The sequence below is a fragment of the Vigna unguiculata genome, chromosome 3, assembly GCF_004118075.2.
Source record: "Vigna unguiculata cultivar IT97K-499-35 chromosome 3, ASM411807v1, whole genome shotgun sequence".
In the NCBI taxonomy this organism is placed as follows: Eukaryota; Viridiplantae; Streptophyta; class Magnoliopsida; order Fabales; family Fabaceae; genus Vigna; species Vigna unguiculata.
Genome location: NC_040281.1, coordinates 48,705,847 through 48,728,099, shown reverse-complemented (window position 1 = coordinate 48,728,099; position 22,253 = coordinate 48,705,847). Strand labels below are relative to the sequence as shown.

General features: G+C 29.4%; 2 protein-coding genes across 2 annotated transcripts; one reads left to right on the top strand and one right to left on the bottom strand.

The window, feature by feature from the left end:
- Nucleotides 1–7,445: 7,445 nt before the first annotated feature.
- On the bottom strand, nt 7,446–9,386 carry LOC114175505 (zinc finger MYM-type protein 1-like). The gene is made up of 4 exons (XM_028060262.1): nt 9,197–9,386; nt 8,570–9,109; nt 7,810–8,443; nt 7,446–7,524 (listed from the first exon to the last, which is right to left on the bottom strand). The coding sequence occupies exons 1-4, from the start codon at nt 9,384–9,386 to the stop codon at nt 7,446–7,448; spliced, it is 1,443 nt and encodes a 480-aa protein (XP_027916063.1).
- Nucleotides 9,387–19,288: 9,902 nt separating this feature from the next.
- Nucleotides 19,289–21,387, top strand: LOC114175759 (phospholipase A1-Ibeta2, chloroplastic-like). The gene has a single exon (XM_028060551.1). The coding sequence runs from the start codon at nt 19,406–19,408 to the stop codon at nt 21,035–21,037; it is 1,632 nt and encodes a 543-aa protein (XP_027916352.1). The 5' UTR covers nt 19,289–19,405; the 3' UTR covers nt 21,038–21,387.
- Nucleotides 21,388–22,253: the final 866 nt, after the last annotated feature.

The following is a 22,253-nucleotide window of genomic DNA, read 5'->3' as shown; positions in this document are numbered from 1 at the left end:
AATAATAATTAAAATCCATATATTGTCAAGTCACAGTTAGCTGCACAATCTCTGCCACAATCTTTAAAGATAATTAAGTTGGTCAAGTAATAGAAACTACTACACATAGAAAAAGTGTAATATTTAATTTGACCAAAGTGTTTATAAAATATTAAGAATCATACTTCATTATCTATAAACAAGAATTTTCTGTAGACAATGATACTCTTCATTAAATACAATGCTATTTGAGTTGAATAAAACTATTATACTTAAACTGAAATAACTCTTCTCATTCATTAATATTATTTTATTAAGTTTTCCAAACATATCTAAAGAGAGTGTGAAAAAATATAAAAATGTATAAACATGTAAACTTTATGTGTTCATACTTATCTCTCGTCAGCGTCCAGCTTAGAACAATTTCTCAGACTTTGTGTAAAATAATGTGTACTCGGTTTCAGAGACTAAGAATGAGTAAAACCATTTATGAGTAATTTTACTTTAGTGTAGAAAACTATTTTTAAAACTCAAGATTCAAAATTCCTTTGACATATAAATCAAGTTTAAAAAATTTATAGTATACTATGTTCATACATACTTACACGATTTTTTTTAATAGCTGTGGGATCATTAAGCAATTTTTTATTTTGACTATTTATCATATTTAATTAAGATTAGAACAAACCTACTTCATTTTATATTGGTATATTGACTAAGCTTTAACTTTTTTTTTATTTTTTCTTTTTAAATTCAGACTTGATTGTATGGTGAAATAAAAGAAAGTCCACGTAAATTGTTTAAAATTGGACAGATAAAAAAGAAAAAACCACAAACCTGTCTAAAAAATGGAAAATCAAATAACATTAAATTTTCTTGTAATAATATTTTTTCCTCAATCAAATTACTCAGTTCGAATTTCATGTTGAAAATAAAGAAAAAAGGCAAATTTCTCATTATACTTAAATATAAATATAATGTTATATATTTAAAATTAATTAACAACTCATAAACTATATTTCCTTTAAATATTGTTTTTATGATATAATTATATTATACTTATAATATATTTATATCTATCGAAACCCGATATTAAATTTATGTTACAATTTTTAATTATGAAATTTTATAGTTTATTTATGATATAAAAGAAAGTTAAAATTATAAGTACAATAAAAATTCTATAAATAATATGATAACAGCTCTTATTAGTTTATAAATTTTCATTGTAATAAATTTGTAACAAATTTTGTTATTTTCTTTTACAATTATTTCTCAATTTTTTTTAACAATCTTATAATAATGAAGATTGTAAAAATCGATTCAAAATAAATCATCCATAACAATATATAAAGAGGATTCCCTCTTTTGTGTCTATTTTTTAAAATTTCAATTTTATCCTTTAAAATTTAATTATTTATTAAATTTTAAAAATTTGACCGTTATTTTACAAGTTTTTTATAAAAACGTCTATCTTTACTTCTTCTTCTTTTTTTCTATTTATTAATCGTTATTCTCTCATCTTTTCTGATATATTACTTTATTTTTAATAAATATAATTTTATTTTATATATTAACTTAATAACATTACATCACACATATTTAAAAAAATACATGCATAGGCGCAATAGCACATGTGTTTACGCTAGTAAAATATTAATTGAATTTAGTTTAAAATTGTAATCAATTAAAATTTAATCAAGTATTAATAATTATTTGATAAAAAAAAATGCTAAACTGAACCACAAACACCACAAATTCATAATCCATATCTATATGAAGAAAGAAATTGCTGAAATGAAACATCAACTAAATTAACAATTTGTATCCCTAAAATATCTATAAAAGAGACAATTAAATAAAATGTGCTTTCAATCGTAACCTTATCAATATGTGGATGAAATATATATATATATATATATATATATATATATATATATATATATATATATATATATATATATATATATATATATATATATATATATATATATATATATATATATATATATATATATATACAAAATTATTTAAACAAGGTATCAGCAAATATTGTTCATCAATAATAACATTTATAATTATCTTGCAGCATATTGGCAAATAAATACATTGACCAAATTCTTTTGAACGTTGACCACTATATATTCAATCTTAATTTTAAGGAGACCGAAGCAAATTGAATGAATCATGTGTGCATCATGTGACACAAAGTCACACACATGCAGCAAGTTACTTGGTTTATTGAATTAATATCAAGTATTGCCCAAAGAAAGGGTTACACATTAATTTCTATTCAATTTATCATCAGAAAAGGAAATGCAATTAATTATTATTTATTAACCCTCTCTTTACTCCTTAATCAATCCGATAACCTGTTTATACCATTCTTTCAATACTTTCATTTGAGAGATACCCACACAAATCATCTCACTTTTTTAAGAATTTTGAAATTTGGTAATTAGTAAAACCATAACCTAATATTCAAAGTATAATATATGCGAATTTGACAAATTCTTTTTTTTTTATTCTAGAAGAAATTTTTTATCCCATTCTCATTATTAAATATAGTAATGAATATGACAATTTTATCTCATCTCAATGGATATATTTATATTTGTCCTTTTATTGTTTTAAAATATCAATTAAATAATATTTTTATAAAAATAAAAGTTGTAGTAAAAAAAATATATTCAATTATTCAATGTCAAGATAAAACACATTATAATAAAACACATTATTGGAATAAATACAATTGCACATTTAAAATTAAGATATTTTCATATGAAATATATATATATATATATATATATATATATTATAAAAGAATAAAAGTAATTAAATATGTATCTAAAAAGTTATTTATGCGTCTTAAATATCAGTTGAGAAAGAGAGTGAAACAGTGTAAATAAAAAGAAAAGAATGACTTTTGAAATGAAATAGAACTAATAATGACAGGAAATCATGTACATATAAGTTGTTAAATAAACAGATAAATAATAAATGTGACTTAATAATTATATATATATATATATATATATATATATATATTATTCTTGTATTTAATTTAAAAGTTTAGATATTTCGATGTAAAAAAATTCTATGATTTGACATGCGCACTCAAATTTACACTTTTAAAATCATGCCTTCTAATTCTTCAAATGTTCATTTATCTTTATTAGTCTTACAGATTCAATGAACTTCTTGTTGTAGAGTCAAATCGAAATTGACTTTTACTAATTTCAGAGTCTGACTTGTTAAAAAACTTTGACAATTAATACCAGATGTATATGCACTAAAATGAAAGAAAGTTACATAACATTATATCTTTGATTCACGTCTATGCTTATATATGAATTTAACTTATCCTTTCGAGGAATCACCAATAAGAAAATAAAGATAATTAGGTTTGTAACAACAAATCAAATCTTTGAAAATATAATTAAAACATGTACATGTAATGAATGTATTCCATAAATTTATATGAAGCATGTCGTGTGATACATGTGGACACACGTGAAAGTGTGGTCGGAGAAGCTACTTAGAAACTGGAATCGCGTTCTAGAACATAACAAGGTGGAACTGTGTTTTATTCTTCCTTTGCTCGTCTTCTATTATAATTCGTCTTCTTCTTTGATCCTAACATTAAGTGGTTGACTCAGTTTCTGTTACAGTTTGAGTTGAGAACCTTAGACTTTGGATTTCATCGATTAATCTTTAGACAAGTGTCCTAAGTTGTAAGGTCATGGTCCTTCGTGGTCCTTCACACTATCTCTTCACCTGTCTCAACTTAGAGCACCAATCAGATCCATAATACTCATATAATGAATTTTAAAAAATAAACAATCAACTTTGTGCAAAAGCTTTCAATTTTAAAATATAAAATAATTATTATTCACTTATATTTTTACTCCTTCTCATTCGTATATTTGTATATAAATGAGAGATTAAATGAAAGAAAAATGAATATTAAAATTGGTGATATTGTTATTATTAGTATATCCACGTTTATCACTTTAGTAATTTTATTCCATATTTGATTTCATTTCACGTTTCTGTTTTTGTTTGGTTAATGCGATGGTTCTTCATTTACTTAGTCCAATTCCTCATTCTTCTATAACTTTTTGTCACGCGGTACATGCTCAATCTATGAATATCAAAAAGAAAGATAGAAAAGAAAAAAATAGAGGAAAGAAATAATTGATATAACATAAAAGGAAGAAATAGTTTGAAAAAAAGAGGATAAAAAGAAAGGGGATGCTTTATTTATCATTTGAAAAAGTATATATTTATTTGCTAATGATAATTATTCATCACATATGTTTCTGCTTGTGCAATAGTTTATGTTCTTCTTTTGATAATGTTTGGTTATTGTAAACGTATTTAAACAATTAAATATATTTGGATAGATAGTATTAAAAGAAAAAAATATAGATGGTATTTTTAAGTAGTTGTATTGTTATCAGCGAACTTATAAGAGAAGTTTTTAATATTATTAATATATGTGTCTGTATGTTAAGATAGTTTTTAATATTATCAAACCAGAGCATTTCAATATAAGTGTAAAAAGAAAACGAGAGTTTTGATGCCAAATATAAGACAATTTCATCTTTATCCTTCATTTTAGTTAAGGCTTGTTTACTTTTTATTTATTTATTTATCAGGTTTGAATGAAATAGTATAGCAAAATAGTTTGCTTTTTAAATGGACTTGTGCAATTGAATTATACTAACTAGATTTTTAATTTACGTAGATTATTACTTTTGTTATATTCAAGAGTAAAGGGCGTTTATATATGAGTAACCAAAAACAGAAGATCATTTTTTAAATAATAATTATTACTCATTTGAACCTTTTTTTATTGATTAGTAAGTAAATTATTTTTAACAGATAAACTAAAAGGGTTAAAAAGAAAAAGAAAAGATACAAAATAACTCTTTTATGATAACTATTAAAACAACTAATTGGATGCGATATTTGATATTTCATTTCATATATATATATATAGATGACTCTTGTTTTTAATATAAAATATTACACCATTAAATTATACTTAAATAATAAAAATTAAACCTAAATATTAATATTTTTAATGTGATAATTAATTTAATATTATATTAATTAACCAACATTGACTCAAAATATTAACATTTTTTGTAAGGACTAAAAACTCTTTTAACTTTCAATTAAAATACTTGAGATTGAAAGAGTGGATGTGCATAGGTTTTTAAATAGTAATATAATTACTTACTAGTATTTAATCTAAACCATCAATATATAGTTTTACAATTCTTTTTACCAATAAATAATTAAATAATATACTAAAACATTTCTGGAATGCTCATGAACGACAATAAAATACCTTTTATAAGAAAAACAATAATTATATACATCTGTTCACAATTCATTCCACCCAAGATAAAAAAAACACAACAAATATACTTCTTCAAAACTCGATAATTCACATGGTGTATAAAATACAAGATATAAAAGAAAAGTATACCCAACAAATAGATGACTCTAACTTTTTTATATAAATACATGATGTCCCTTACATAAGAGATGCAGTGAATCTAACATCATGAACCACAATAAAATTTGTTTTACAGGAGAAACAATTTATATACACCTACTCACAATTCATTTCGTCTTCCATAATACAACAATATACTTTTACATATGTAACTTGATAATTCCTATGGCGTAAAAAATACAAAATATAAAAAGTGTGTCACTCCTTTATTTTCATATAACCAAAATAAAAAATTTCATTATAGTCTTGCTCACTCTCTTTTAATTAATCAATGTTACACTTATCACCTAACATATTTAAAAGTACACTACAATTATCGTATCATAGACATTTTAAACACAAAAGGCAAAAATCCCGCCATATTTATGTCCTGAATGTTTAACACTATATGTATATATAATGGTTAGTAAACACGTAATAATACAAGAACTTTTAGAATATTATAACCTTTATTTTCCTAAAAAAAAGTTAACATTATTATTTTATTCGTATTTAATTCCTTATCCATTTTTATTTTACTATTGAAGAAGTAAAAGAAGGTGGCGTTGCTCATTAACAAAATGCAGGAAAATAGGGAATATGAAGAAATAGACAACAAAAACAGTTAAATGGGTAATATATGTATAAACTAAATAAACTAAATGAATATCTCTATCATGGAGTTGATATTGGACATTTTTATTATTGAAAATTGAGAAGCGTGTTCAGAGTCCCTGCGTGTTTAAGGTGTGCTTAAGGTCGCTTTCGTTTTACACGTTAATTGTCGGTCGGTGGTCTCTCATACTCAATGGAAAAATAATATTTCATCAAATCAAATATTCTCAGATAAACACACTTTCTTCGACTCTCACTAATGTGAATCATATTTTGACTTCAATGAAAAATAATAATTTATAATTAATGAAGAGTTCTTATCTACCAGTACATATTTCTCTGCAAAATAAAGAAAAGAGAGGAGTGCAGTGAAGTGTGAGAAGTTTGAAGTTATGGTTACGATATGAACATGAGAAGCATGGGTTTTGCATGATGCATAAGAGGAACAGTAAACGATAAAGCAGACCATAATTTCTGGGTGTCAACATCTCCCATTCAAAACGATTCATCCACCCAATTCAAAAAACAATATGCAGAAAAAAGGAGATGCAGGTGTTATTATTACTCATTACAAAATTAGCTTACAAGAAAAAATATATATAAAATCGACAATATTTCTTATTTAGTACTTAGATTTAGATCGATCTAATGCACACAATCAAGTTTTTTAGTAAACGTAATTATTAATTTATTTGTCTATTCATATTCGTTGACCACGTTAAAAGATATAATTTAAGAAAAAAATACATATCACCCTTTAACCTCTCCAAAATATAGTTTTATATATAATATAGATATATGACTACTTTTATATTTTACATAAGATCCATATGCAAACATTTAAAAACAAGGTAAAAGTCAAATCTCATACATTTATAGTTTTATATTCAAAGTAAACACCCCCTAGAGGCGTATATCATTTTAAAACATGTAAAGAAAACTATTAAAAATCTCAAAGTTTTACCTTTAATAAAGCTGGTTTTCTAATATACATTTATTGGATGAGATAACCGTGTATTACTTGGATGAAGTTAATATACATTATACATAAAAGTAAATTAAGTTTTACTTTTATGATAATTGAGCTTTAACATAATTTAAATCAGTGGCGGAACTTGACCAAAAATTGTAGGGGTGTCAAATTATATTTGTTATATATAATTTTTTTAATTAAAAAATAATAATTTTTTTTAATTTAAAAAAATTAATTTTTTTACATAATTTTTTTTATTCAAAATAAACATTCATGACAATAGAATCTAAACAATATAACAATAATATATATGAAAGAGTAACATAAAGTTTATCATCAACAATAATATAAAACAAAAGTTACCTTTATTCAGAGTGCTCTTTTACGCTCTTTCAATGACTTAAAATCTTCAATAATTGAATCAGAGCTGAAGCTAGTTGCAATATCCCTTTCAATATAGATTATCATAGTGCTTGCTAAAAATTCAGCATCCATCTTATTTCTCAACCTGTTCTTGATTATTTTCATTGCAGAAAAAGATCTTTCAGTTGTAACTGTAGAAATTGGAATAGTCATGATAAGACGAAGTAATCTATCTATCAAGTAGTAAACTTCAGACTTTTTTGTTGTTGCCAAACATGTACATAACTCTTGCATTGTTGATAAATTCTTCAAATTTGAATCTTGACGAGCATCAATAATGAAATGTTGAAGTATATCATTTTTTAATAACTTATCCCAACCATTTTCTCTCAAGTTTTGAATAAGTCCTTTTGTAGAACAAACTAGACGCATAACATTAACTATATCCTGAGATTGTTGTTGTAATGCTTGACAAAGAACATCTGTTATCCCCATAATTTCTCTCATCAAATACAAGATCAGTATAAACTCAAATGAGGTCAAGCTTTTGTAAGCATTATCAACATCACCATGTTGTGAATAAGTAGATCCATCAACAGTAATTTTTTCTAGAACTAAACAAGTTGCATCATACATATTGATCAAGCTACAAATAGAAGAGAAATGGGAGCTCCAACGGGTATCCCCAGCTCGTTTTAAAGTACCAATTTGATTTGCCCCTTTACCCTTTTCAAGTTCATCAATTTCTAACAAATATGCAATTTCATCTAACTTGGCAGCCTGTAACTCATCATGACGTTTACTAGAAGAACAAACAATATTGACAATGAAAGTCAATTTTGAAAAGAATTGGTGAATTGGAATAACTTCTCTTGATGCAGCAACCAAGGCAAGTTGTAACCGATGAGCAAAACAATGAACATAATATGCATAAGGACAATCAGTCAAAAATAATGCTTGTAATCCATTCCATTCTCCTCTCATATTGCAAGCACCATCATACCCTTAACCACGGATATTAGAAACATTAAGATTATGTCGAGATAGTACAACACACAATTCATTCTTCAAAGTTATTGTTACAGTGTCTTTAACATGCACAATATCAAAAAATCGCTTTTGAATAAAACCATTTTTATCAACAAATTTCAAAACAAGAGCCATTTGCTCTTTTTTTGATTCATCACGAGCTTCATCGACAACTATACAAAACTTGGAATCCCCAATTTCCTCACAAATATGATTTTTCACTTTTCTAGAAAGAATATTCAATAACTCCTTTTGAATTTTGGGTGAAGTATATTTGGAATTGAATGGAGCATTTTCCAACACAACTTTTGCAACTTCATCATTGTGTGATGCTATGAGTTTTATCATCTCAAGAAAATTACCTTGGTTCCTCGATTCAATACTTTCATCATGACCTCTAAAAGCACAAGCTTGAAGTGATAAAAAACGAACCGTGTCGATTGAAGTCTTGAGACGTAACCGATTCTTCATAATTTGATCTGAGCTTTGCACTTCCAAAACATTCCTAATGTGACAATTTTGATTTAACAAGTCTTGACAAGCAGACACTGCAATATTGTGTGGTGAACAAGGATCCTTCCCAATGTGTTTAAGGAAAGCACAATTTTTTCCATTATTAACTTTCCTCCAATTTTTAAAACCTATAAAATAACATTCAAAAAGTTAAATCATGTTGATGACAATAAACTTATTGCCAATTAGAATTCAATGAAAATAAACTCAATTACCTGTAACAATGAAAACATTTGAGCCAGGTCGTCCGCTTGGTTTTTTACTAAAAAGATAGCACGGTAAGCAATATGCAACATCTTTTAATGGCGAATACTCTAACCATGAAGGAAATAAGCTAAACCATGTATACTGAAATCTTCTTGGATAATCATCTTTACCAGAAAATGGATAATTTTCTAGACGCATTTGATATGGACCCCATTTTAGATAAGTCCTTCGTACCTCATCAATTTGATTTTGTGGGTATTGCCAAATTTGAAGACGCTTTCCCGGATCACGTTCTAAAGTATTTTCAAATTCATTATGTGTAACTTTGGGAACCTTAGAGAGTTGTTTTTCATTTTCTTCAATATTTGGATTCTCATGAAGTTTCTCAATTTTAGATGACGTAGATGCATTTTTTTCATCTTTATCACAAGCCTTCCTCTTGAAAAAAGAATCAATTCTTTTACTCTTTATTATAATTTTTCTAATATAAAATTTTCACCTCTCACCTATTTACAAAAAGATAAAATTATGAATACCCAAAATTAAATCTTAAAAGCAAGACTCAATATTTTAAGAAAACTAATAACTTCTAAATGATTAGCTTCCCTTACCTTAGAATAGATTCTTAATCTTGTTCTTCCCTTACACAACTTCAAAGCTTAAAATAGCTCTATCTACACAAAGAAGAGTTTGATCAATAATTAAAGCATGATTTTATGATCTCTTACAGAGATATATGCCTAGAGCGTAGAAAAGCCACCTACAAGAGAGAAACATATTGCTTCAAAAATAAAAAGGAAAAGATGAACTTACTTAAAAGAAGAAATTGTTCGGTCCAAAGTGTTCCTTAACTCTTCAATTTTGCCGTAGTGCAATTTAATTTTGAAAATAATAAGGAATTGATGGTGAAAATTGAGATGGAAATAAAAGGGGAGAAAGAGTTAGAGACACGGAAGAGAGAAACCAAATAGAAAAGTATAAGAAATTATAATAGAGAACAAAACGTGATTTTTAAATTTTAAAATAGATTTTTCAAACTAAATTAATATAAATAAGGTAATAATATATAAATAAAGTAATAATATATTAATAAAGTAGTAATATATAAATATATTTTTTTAAATATTTAGAAAATAAAATAAAATAAAAGTAATTAATATAAATAGAGTAATAATTTTTAAATATTATTTTTTAAATATATAGAAAAAAAAGTGAAACAAAAAATGGTTGGGGGAGTCGTGGTTCCCCTGTCCGTTAATAGTTCCGCCCCTGATTTAAATATTTTAAAATCTGATATTTAACTAGAAGTGTTCCAACTCTTATAAAAAGAATGTACAAAATTTCTATATAACATAACGTACTCATTGTCATCACAAAATAATCATAGCATTAATTATAAGAGTCTTATCTTATACTTAGAGATGAAAACAGGTCAGATTGAACATGAGTATTTTAAAATATGTGTATACTTGTAAATATATATAAAAAAAGATATTTTATAAATTTTTTTAAATAAAATTTAAATAAAATCACAAAAAATATAAATTAAATTAAATATAAATTTAATTTAATCTAATAAACTATAAATTAAATTTAATAAAACAAACTAAATTTTAATTTTAATTTTTTAGAATAACATGTATTCAAAAATACTAATAGTATAATATTCACACACAATCTATTTATAAATAAATATTAAAATATATACCGCTTGCGAATATCAATATCCGTTGCTTCTAATTAGCCATGGATCTTGCATACTTTTCTGCATTTTAAAAATAAATTTATAGGGACACTAGCTAATTAAGGTAGAGCATGTTCTTGCAAGATTAATAATATATTTTTATATTTCAATTTTATCATTAATAAATGAGTTCATGTTCTTCTCCTTGAAAAACATCACAATGTTTATGTACGAAGAAATCAGAATCCTACGGTATATCTGTTCTCAAGCTGCAACCCTTGCTGATGCATTATATGAATGATGCCACATGTCTATTTTTTTTCTTTTTTTCTTTTTTTTTCTTCATCTTCCAAATTTCTTTCCATTGTCGGGTTCATACTATATCGTATGAATGCAAACACATATGCAGTATTTATTATATAATACGGAATATTTATGTGTTACCTACTATCATACTGTTGCATTGTACAGCTCCTTGACTCAAAAAAGATTGAATTCATACAACTAGAGGAAATCTGAAGAGTTTTTGTATTGAGTATTTTTAAAGTAAAATATAAATATTTAAGATAATAAATACGAAATTAACTTTAATCAAACATAAAGGTAAAAATAAAAATATTTACAATACATTAGTTACTTAATTAGTATCTAGAGCCAGCTTTATTCGGTTTGAAAAGGATTTTGGTGTGAATTGATAATTTTACTGTTTAAAATATTTGATACCGAAGAGTGGAACTCTGTTGGGTAGTGGTAGTGTCCACCAACTTTCTCAAAGCTTCACTTTCGCGCATTTAAGAGGAAATGATGGCTGTCTGTTCCCTGATTTCTATTATCCAAAGACGAAATAATTTTCAACTGTTTTAACATTATTCTTATATTATTTAATATTTATTTTCTGACGATTTAATTTATATATATTTTTCATATGATTTATATTTATCGAAAGATTATATATATATATATATATATATATTATTGCTCTTATACGTATAAAATATTTAACATCACTTTAATTCAGTACCTTAATGTAACATCTCATTTTAGTAATATAAAATTATTAAAATAAGATATTTTATATTATAATATAAATTAGAGTATGCCACTGATGTATATGAGAATCAACCTTCTATATTTATCCAAAATATACCAAAACAGTAGTATCATAGACACAAAACAATGCCACAAGTAGAATTTAAACATGAAATAGTTGTTAAAAATGATTGCTCATAGAATATGAAATTACAAAATAAACTGTTCTAAAAGGGATTCAAAAAAGTGTTAACAAACATGTCTACACTAAACATCACCGTCTTTGTCATTCGCACGATCACCGGAAGTTTTCACATCTGTTCACACTAAGATTGGTGATTATTACAAAAAAAAAAGCCAAACAAGAAGTAAACACAGAGAAAAAGGATAAACTAATTGAAAAAGAAAGAAATACACATACATACACAGATAATGAAATTATAAATATTTATTTTTATATAATATTTAACCTTGTTTATTTTATCTGATATATGATTTTCACTTACACTTTGAGTATTCTCACTATGGAGTGAGATTTTAAACTTATAAACATAAAAAAGAGAAAATAATTTGTTGATTGGAGAGGAATAAAGTTGAGGATTCCATTAGAGGAGTATTTCGGCTGAATAAAGTTGGGGGCATGGAATGTGATATAGTGGGAGATAATCAGCATTAAGCACGTTAGTGGAAAAGCACCCAATAATTAACCTTTCTTTTGTTTGCACTTGGAGACAAAGCAATCCATATAAAATCATGTCCCAAAGGTGATTTTTAAAAGCTTTTGGAAAAGTTAAATAACTAAAGAAATTTTGTAAATAAAGAGTTTTCTGTTCAAATATTGACCAATGTTTGTTACATACTTTAACAGTAATTTTAATTGTTTTTGTTTATCGATATTCTTAGTCTTTTCCTTAGTTAAGCTGCATTATTTTTCTTTGATGAATTGAAATTAAATGGACGAAGATTTATTCTTGTTAATAATTATCACCTATTGTGCTATAATAAGAGACAAATAAACATAGTAGTATTTGTTTATGTACTGTTTACTTAGAAGTATTTGTGGATTTGATATTTCTTTTAGACCCAAAGTCAGATGCTCATTAATTTGGGTGTCGTTGGTCGAGTACCTACTCAGTTTATTGACTTTGTAATCGTTAGTCGAGAATATCTTTACTGGGTGAATTTGGGAAGAATTTATCTCTAAGATTTTCAGTGAATCATTCGTTATGCGAGCCATCTGGTTGCTAGACGAGTGGACTCTTGTAGCTTAGCGAATGGATGTGTCGTTGAGCAGGTGAATCAGAGTCTAACTGTCAACCTTATGTGACATTTTGGTGTGTTGTAGCAAGTGTGGACTATTACTTAGGTAATGGTTGGTATGTATGATTGATTTGAGAATTATTATGCTACTCACAACAAGTAGAGCAGAGTAGGTTATGTGGTGAAGAGAAGAAAGAGGTCCTAGTAATTGGACTTGATCAAGTTCTAGGTGCGAATAGGGCTTACCTTGTGAGGTTTGGATGATAATCCCTTGAGGTCAAACTCGCCTTAAGACAATGATTTTGTGAGTCTTTATTTTTATATAGTATTTCACTTTCTCATTTCTATCCAATGTGAGACTTAGACTCATACTTAGATTTCCAACAATCTCTCCAATGAGACCTCCCAACCACATAAGGCATTAACACCACTTTCAACTCAAAATCTTAAAGCAGTGAATTTATAAATTTTTATTCTTATACAGTGCTTCACTTTCTTATTTCTACTCAACGTGAGATTTAAATTCACGTGTATTTTCCAACATAATTAAATCCAAATGAATGTAAATGAACATTCAATTCACTTTTTTCTGTGCTTTAGAAAAAGAAATTTGATAGACAGCTTTCAAACACACTAACCACATTTATTTAGAAATTTCTAAGACACTACGAGGACGTAAAGATAAAAAATTAATAAAATATGTTGATTAATGTAATTATGTTAAATTTTTAATAGAAAACACAATATTCATATGGGACACTATCAATTTAATTATTTAGAAAATATAATACTTATTTTAGTTTTTTAATAAAAAGTTCTGTAACTAGATTCTATTATAAAGTTTTATGGAATTATTTCTATTATTAAAATATGATTTTTGGGGTCAACTAAAAGAAAATTAAAAAAAATATCATTCAGTTATTATATTATAAATGGATTTGAATTTACATATTAAATAATTTTTATTCTTTTAAAAATAAAATTAATAACATTATATATATATATATATATATATATAATTAAAAAATAATCTTATTTTTCTCAAACAAACGAATTATGATTATTATCTTTATAACAAAGACATATTTGAGGATAAATTTATTGACAATAAGTAGTATAAATTTGTATCAACGAAATTGGAGATTAAACATGTGAGAGGAAAATTATTATTTATTATGATAAATGGTTTAAAATTTATTATCGAAATATATAACATTTAATTTTATGATTACGGTATTTCAATTATTTCTGTAAGATTAAATAACTAATATCAAGTTTTTAATCATTCCTCGCACTACGTGCGATTCCAAACATAAACGATATTATTGAAAAGTAAGAGTAAGACTAGAATTCAGAAAAATATAAAAGTATTTCTGACTACACAATTCCACTGCAACTCCTCGCAGCTTTTTATTCATCATGTACACACCACACTTCACCATATTAGTCAAAACATATTGTTACAAACTAACTTCTCTCCCATTTCCTAGCAACCAAACAAAGATGATTTGTGTGCTTAGCTTTAGAAAAACCCTTGAAACCGACTTGTTAAAACTTTTGAATTTCTATCACCAAGCTTTCGAATTTTTATGCATCATTTCATCACAAACAACTTCAAACTCAAGCTATTAAACTACGTACGTCACAAATGTCTAATATTTGAGGCCTGGTTGACCAACACCAACATTATATGGATGTATATAAATGTCTACAACTAGGTATTGCCTTTGGTACAAAATCATGACTTTGGTATAAATTCATGTCTAAAACTATATATATATATATATATATATATATATATATATATATATATATATATATATATATATATATATATATATATATATATATATATATGCCTTTCGTACATTCAATGTTCAAACATATTTTATATAGAAAAGTATATATATTCTCCGATCAAACCTTTTCGCCCTTGAAACTTGAAATGATCAACACACAAATTAAACACGTATATTATTACTGCACTCCCTAACCTGCTATGAATTAAAAAGATACACGACATATTAGTTTGATGATAATATTTGTGGAAAACCCAGTTTTAAGACAAAATTTATATTGAGACAGGTCTGATTTTCAGAAGACAAGTAACATGTTTTGACTTTAAAAAAAAGTTTCAAATTTTCACACATGCACAAAAAATATTTATATCAACTGTGAATTGGAAAATATTATATTTGGTAAGTTTAACAACCATAGAGGCCATGAAAATTGAATATTTCACACGCATACATTCCTATAGACAAATATGACCTCAACAACTATCTATATCGTATCATTGTTTAATCTTAGTGTTTCCGAAAGGGAAAAAATAAAAATAAAAATATAAGAACCGTACGCGAAATTGACAACAAACAAAAAAATTCACAAACAGTAGAAGTTGTTGGCGTGATACGAAAAGTCAAACTGAAACCACGTATTACCAAGAAAATGCTTTTGTTGACATGTGATTTCCGGAGGGAGAAATCGGTCAATTTCGCCTAAAACCGAGTGACACCGTTAAGCATAGGTAGCAGAACTTTGTAGAACATGACCATACTGCATTTCTTTTGTTTCCAACTTTCATGGTCTTAATTTACACCTCTATTAAGTTCATTAAATATCAACATATTGTAATTGTATGAATAAGATTGTGATTTTTGCTCATTTGACTTTGACACATTTAAATTTTCTTAATTACGTATTTTATTTTATTTTAAATGCAATAAACGTTGTATTATAGACATGTCATAGTAAATAGATATGTGGAACATGGAATAGAAGCAAAGCTTAGATGTGTTTTGTAATGTGGTTGAGTAGTTTAGAGTGTTGTCTGCAAACTGTAGTGGTTCTGGAATGAATGGAGGTTGGGTTGGCACTTGGCAGGCTCCACGTTGGCCAATGCCTTATTACTGTCTGATATGGATCCTCTCTGCTCCTTCCATCAAGTTTTTCTTTACAGCTAAAATTACAACCATATTCATTATTTTTTCTTTTCCTTTTTTCCATTGCTGTACAGTGAGCGAAAGACTGAGATTCTGCACCCTTTTTTCATTATATTGGCTCCAGGTATGATTTCGCTGGAGGAGATCAGGGTTCTATTCACGATAATGAATTGCCATCATTTCTGTAGTTTGCTGAAAATATAATGTCAGAGGGTATATGTATGTGGCCATGTTCATCAGTATTTGTCCCAATTTTTTCAAAACGATATCTTTTCATCGCAGTGAGATAAAATTCATAATTAGTTATGATGGATATCAGAGAATTCATTAAGTCAATAAAATAGTGTTTATCTATATAATGATACTAAATAAAGAAAATGAAAATATGAAAATTAAGTCTCATAATTGAGTTTATGGATTGAATACCTAGTATTCATGATGAGATGTACTACTTCCTAATTATATTATATTATTTGAAGATAATCAAATACTATATCCTAAAATATTATGTAATCGATTATTATATCATTATATTTTAAAAATATTAAAGAATTAACTTCTATAGTATAGTATCTTATAAAATTATATAACCAATTATTATATCAGAATATTATTTATATATTAAAAATATTTCATATAATATATTAAAAGGTTAAGTATGTTTTTGGTGTAACATCTTATTTAATAGTTACAAAACATCATATTATGATATAGCAAAACAGATAGTCAGAAAAATCATACAAGGCTTTAATACAGTCATTCCAAGTAACAGTTTTAAACTTCCAACTACTCACAGAACTTATGTTAAGGAAAGATATAACATGTACATCCCAAAAATGCCTTATTCTAAAAACATGAACCAAAATACAATATAAACACCAGAAGCCGTGGGTCAGATCCGGTCCAAGGGAGGGGTACCATCACCTGGATCCTTCTCTGCTCACACCAAGTCATAGGTGGTCATCGCAAAAGAAGACATTCATAAGGACACAAGCCAGACAAAAAGGGTAAGCTAACCAAATATAAATGAAGAGGTGAAGTTATGAATATAAGTAGATAAATAATTTCACACCCATCAGAATTTAATAAAGTCACCACTACAAGACACACAAGTACACGACTCTAAACTCAATATCTGGATTATGTAAGCACATTGGATCTCTTAGTAGCTTGCACCTGTGAAGGTTCCCAAACTCTGCAGAGTTTAGGCTCAAGGGGTTATCACCCAACCACTCCCAAGGTAAGTCCCCTTCGCGTCTATGACTGATCGGGTCCATAGACTAGGACCTCTTGCTACTCCTCACGACATAACCCATCACACTCTACATGAGTCTTAATGGATTATTGGAGCGTCAGGATGTCAACCAAATCTGAGTCCTTAAGTGCTTACACACACTAAGTACTTTTCTTAGAATTTCCCATGAAATCCTAGTTCCATCTCATCCCTTCACAATCTCATTCCTCAAACTTTCATCATACAATTATATGCATATACTAAAAATCATGATCATCCAGCATACTATAAGCAAACATCATATTATCTCACTAAATAAAGTTATTGTGCATCTAAAACAGAGAAGATAACATAAATCTGCAGTGAAATTCGCTTAAGCTAGAGAATCTCGCCTAGGCTAGGGAGTAATCTCGCTTAGGCAGACTACTCTCGCCTGGGCGAGACTCCTTACAGTGGGCAACCCGAAAATCTGAGCGAATTCTCGCTAAGGCTAGGTTGGTTCGCTTAGACGAGAGGATCTCTCACTCAAGCGACCATAGCCCGCCTAGGCGAGACCTCGCACAGCAATAGAGGTAACTCTCTGATACTTTCGCTCAGGCGAGAGCTACTCGCCGGGGCGAAATTATAAGGATTTCCAAACTATTCTTCACATGCAGAGTTACGAAATTTGTGCCAAATCTCAATTACACACAACAAGTAGTTCCAAACGGTAATTAAGCAAAGAATCATACTATCCAAGCACACAAAGACTCTAAATACTCGAAAATTAAGTGAATGTTAGCTTCCCTTACCTCTTTTGCTAAGATTTGAGCTTGGTGAAGTTAGATTGGTATCAAGGAGGCAGAGATCTTAAATTAACTTATAAGTTCATCACCAAGACATAGAGAAGAGAGAATCCCATGATTAAACCCAGAATTCAGAGACAAAGAGATGGATTCTAACTGGAATTGAACTAAAACAGAAATGGAACCTACCGAGGAGGAAGGGAGCTGAGGGATGAAGCACCAGAGGGTTCAGTTGAGTCTATTCTTCCAGAATCTGGTCACAAATGCAAGGAATTGGTGAGGGAAATGATCAAATAGGAGAAGTGTAGAGGGGAATTGAGAGCAGAGGGGGAGGGTGGAAGTAGCTGTGTTTTTGGATTCTTACAGAGAGAGAAAAATAGATGGTTTAATTAAGGGGGGGTTTCACATTTAGTCCCTGAATTTCGATCCAAATTTGAAATTTGTCCTCATCCGAAACTTTGATATATTTTGGTCTCTAAACTTTAAAAACTTTAACCCAATTACATTAATTTTTTTTAGGTATCGAACGTATTTTCTAATAAATATTGAATCGAAAATGTGTCAAATTGTGTAAACAACTCTAATACCGACATGAAACATGTTCTACACATACAAAAAAAATTAACGTAATTAGATTAAAATGACTATATTTATTCATTTTTAAAATATGAAAACTAAAATATATTAAAATTTTGAAAAGAAAGAATTTTAATTTTGAATCAAAGTTGAAAAAAAAATCGTACATTAAATAAATAAATATATATATATATATATATATATATATATATATATATATATATATATATATATATATATATATATACACATAAGCTATCGTTAATAATAAAATAACATGATTTAAAACTATCTGAAACTTGCATATAAAATGTAAAAAATGTTATTCAATTGAAATTATTTTAAATTTAGAGATGTCCTTTATTTTTTATTTGTTCTGAAACAAAATGATGATAAAGTGAAGATAGATAAAAAGTGTGGATCTCCATTTAGAAAGCATTATCGCAGAGCAGTATTTTATTATGTGCAGCTTTAATTTTGCATATACCTCAAAAGTCACGTCGAGGATATCCTAGGTTTTTTCCGTAATATTTGACCAAAAGCGATGGCAAAACCCAAACATCAATTCTTTAAATAGCTGTCTTGTTCCCTCCAGTGATAGTTGGTTTCGTGTTCCGCCACAATCCTGGGCATTCGGTTGAGTTGACGGTGTCTCCTTCATCCCCCTCACCCTCTTCTTTCAGCAATTCCAAAATCCCTTATCAACCATGATGCAGATCAGCTCCACCATACCCGCACACAACCTTCACATGTTCCAGACAAGACGCGCCAGTTTCCGCTGCCGTGCCTCTCCCCTCAACCCTTCTTCCACCACCCAACTCCCAACTACCTCTTCTTCTCCTCAGCACGTCAAACCGGTCACCTCCACCGACTCCACGCGCTTGCACCTATCAAACCTCGACAAGTTCCTCCACAAGCAATCCCCAACTCAACTCAACAACCCACCACCGCACCAACAAGAACAAGTCGCAATTCAAAGCACCAGTAACAGCACGGCGACAACAGTGGAGAAGAAAGGAAAGAACATTCTGGAAAGCCTCAACCTTGCCCGTCTCTGGCCGGACATGAAAGCCACCGAGGAAATGTCACCGCGCCACCTCAACCGCCTCCAGCGGCTGCTCTCCAAAACAGCGGAGTACTCCCCGCGAAACGTCCTCGGCAGCCGGTGGAGAGAGTACCACGGCAGCCACGACTGGAAAGGCATGCTAGACCCTCTGGATGAGAATCTCCGGCGAGAAGTGGTGCGTTACGGAGAGTTCGTGCAAGCCGCGTACCATTCCTTCCACTCCAACCCTGCCATGTCAGCGGAGGAGCCACCCGTCCCGCGCCACATGGTCGTACCCGACAGATCCTACAGGGTAACGAAATCCCTATACGCCACGTCATCAATCGGGTTACCGAAATGGGTGGACGACGTGGCCCCGGATCTCGGGTGGATGACCCAGCGGTCCAGCTGGGTCGGGTTCGTGGCGGTTTGCGATGACAGGAGAGAGATTGCGCGTTTAGGTAGGCGGGATATCGTGATCTCCCTGCGTGGAACCGCCACGTGTCTGGAGTGGGCCGAGAACATGCGGGCCCAGATGATAAACATTTCCGAAGAGGCGGCGGAGGAGGAGAAGAAGACAGAGGCGAAAGTGGAGTGCGGGTTTTTGAGCCTTTATAAAACGAGAGGCACCCACGTGGGTAGCTTGGCGGAATCCGTGATCGAAGAGGTGAAGAGGTTAATGGAAGTTTACAAAGGGGAAACACTGAGCATTACAATCACGGGACATAGTCTAGGTGCCGCACTGGCTCTGTTAGTGGCTGATGACGTGAGCGCGTGCGCCGGTGACGTGGCACCCGTGGCTGTTTTTTCTTTTGGTGGGCCGAGGGTGGGTAACAGGGCCTTCGGGGAGAAACTGACTGGCCAAAACGTGAAAGTGCTGAGAATTGTGAATTCCCAGGATGTTATAACGAGGGTTCCCGGGATGTTGGTGAGTGAGGAAGTGGAGAAGAAACTGAGAAGGTCGAAGGTGGGTGGGGTACTGAACATGGTGGTGGAGGAGTACTCGCACATGGGGACAGAGCTGCGCGTGGAGACAAAGATGTCGCCGTATTTGAAGCCGGATGCTGACATGGCATGCTGTCATGACTTGGAGGCTTACCTGCACCTTGTTGATGGGTTTTTGGCTTCGAATTGTCCTTTTAGAGCGAATGCGAAGAGAAGCTTGGCCAGGTTAATGCAGCATCAGGGTGGCAATGTAAAAAAACTTTATACCAGCAAGGCTAAGGCCTTGAGTCTGAACCTTGAAAGACAGGGTTCATTCTCTATCTCTGGTTGTTTGCCCAGTCCCTCCTGAATTCAATTCAATTATAAATTATAAATGTGAATACAATTATACCATCACTCTCCTACCAACTTCATCAAACATTATATTATTCATCAAACACCACGCAGATAAAGTCGAAACAACAACCGACGAATCTATTTTGCATATTTAGGAATTTGACTTCTAAACATTACTTACTACCACTTAGTGCTGTGACTTACATGCAACGTGGGTGTAAGTGAGGGAAAAAGAGGCAAAAACCATGTCAAGCTTCTTCCGAAAAGAAGAGGACAGGGAGTGAAGTGTGAACTAGACTTGTACAAGTTCAAACTATTGGCCGGTGCTACAAACCTTACATATATTTTACGAATTTCGTTGACGCCGGATTATCCTCATTACAAATACTTCTCCAAATCCTATCTTTATTCCTGCTTCTACGAATCTTCTTTTAAGTTAACTGTTCCCCACTCAACATAATTTTATTCAAAATTTAATGCATTGTGCTATTCTGAAAAATAAATATAATTTTTCAAACTTAAAAAAAAGAAAAAAAGGAACATATTATTTCACTGTTAAAAAAGTTAGGATTTAGAATTTAGAAATTTCTTATTTATCATATTTCCTAACATTATAATGAAATAGTGTGTGATTTTTCTAATACGATTTTTTTTCCAGCATGATATATTTTTTATTTAATCGTAAAAACTATTCATTAATGTAAGAAGATATTCACCTTTTTCTTTCTTACTGTTACAGTGATGTATTTTTTACCCGATGTACAAGCTATCCATTATTTTCTTTGTATTCCAAAAACAGAAAAGGTTAATGCTTTATTTTCTTTCATTTTCTTAGAAGGTTAGTGTTATTTATCTTTTATCCTTTTTTGTTTTTCAAGTTTTGGATCGAACTGCTGAGCTTGTTGTGAAGATCTATGTGGGAGTTGTGGATTGTGATGGAGCGAAGCTGTCGACCATGGAGGTAGATGGTGGTCAAGTGTGGTTGTTGTGTAAGTTGACTTGAACATGTTTCGAGTCCTGACTAATGATATTTAAGTATTTTATAATTTTTTTAAATGAATAAAATAAATGATAGGTTAACGTAAATTTAATATTCTATTTTTGTTTAGAGTATAAATAATGCATAAGTTTTGTAATTTAAAAATAAATTATTATTATTAAAATCTCATTTTATAATACAAAGAAACGATGGCAAGAGATAAACTTAATAATGATAACAATCGAAATAA

What these genes read in the sequence shown, in the direction of transcription:
- LOC114175505 (XM_028060262.1), bottom strand. Translation starts at nt 9,386, where the DNA reads ATGCGTCTAGAAAATTATCCATTTTCTGGTAAAGATGATTATCCAAGA. An exon ending in AAATGTTTTCATTGTTACAG is followed by an intron (nt 9,110 to 9,196) that starts GTAATTGAGTTT and finishes GTTATTTTATAG; the next exon opens with GTTTTAAAAATTGGAGGAAA. An exon ending in GAAATTTGTTGATAAAAATG is followed by an intron (nt 8,444 to 8,569) that starts GTTTTATTCAAA and finishes TCCGTGGTTAAG; the next exon opens with GGTATGATGGTGCTTGCAAT.
- LOC114175759 (XM_028060551.1), top strand. Translation starts at nt 19,406, where the DNA reads ATGATGCAGATCAGCTCCACCATACCCGCACACAACCTTCACATGTTC.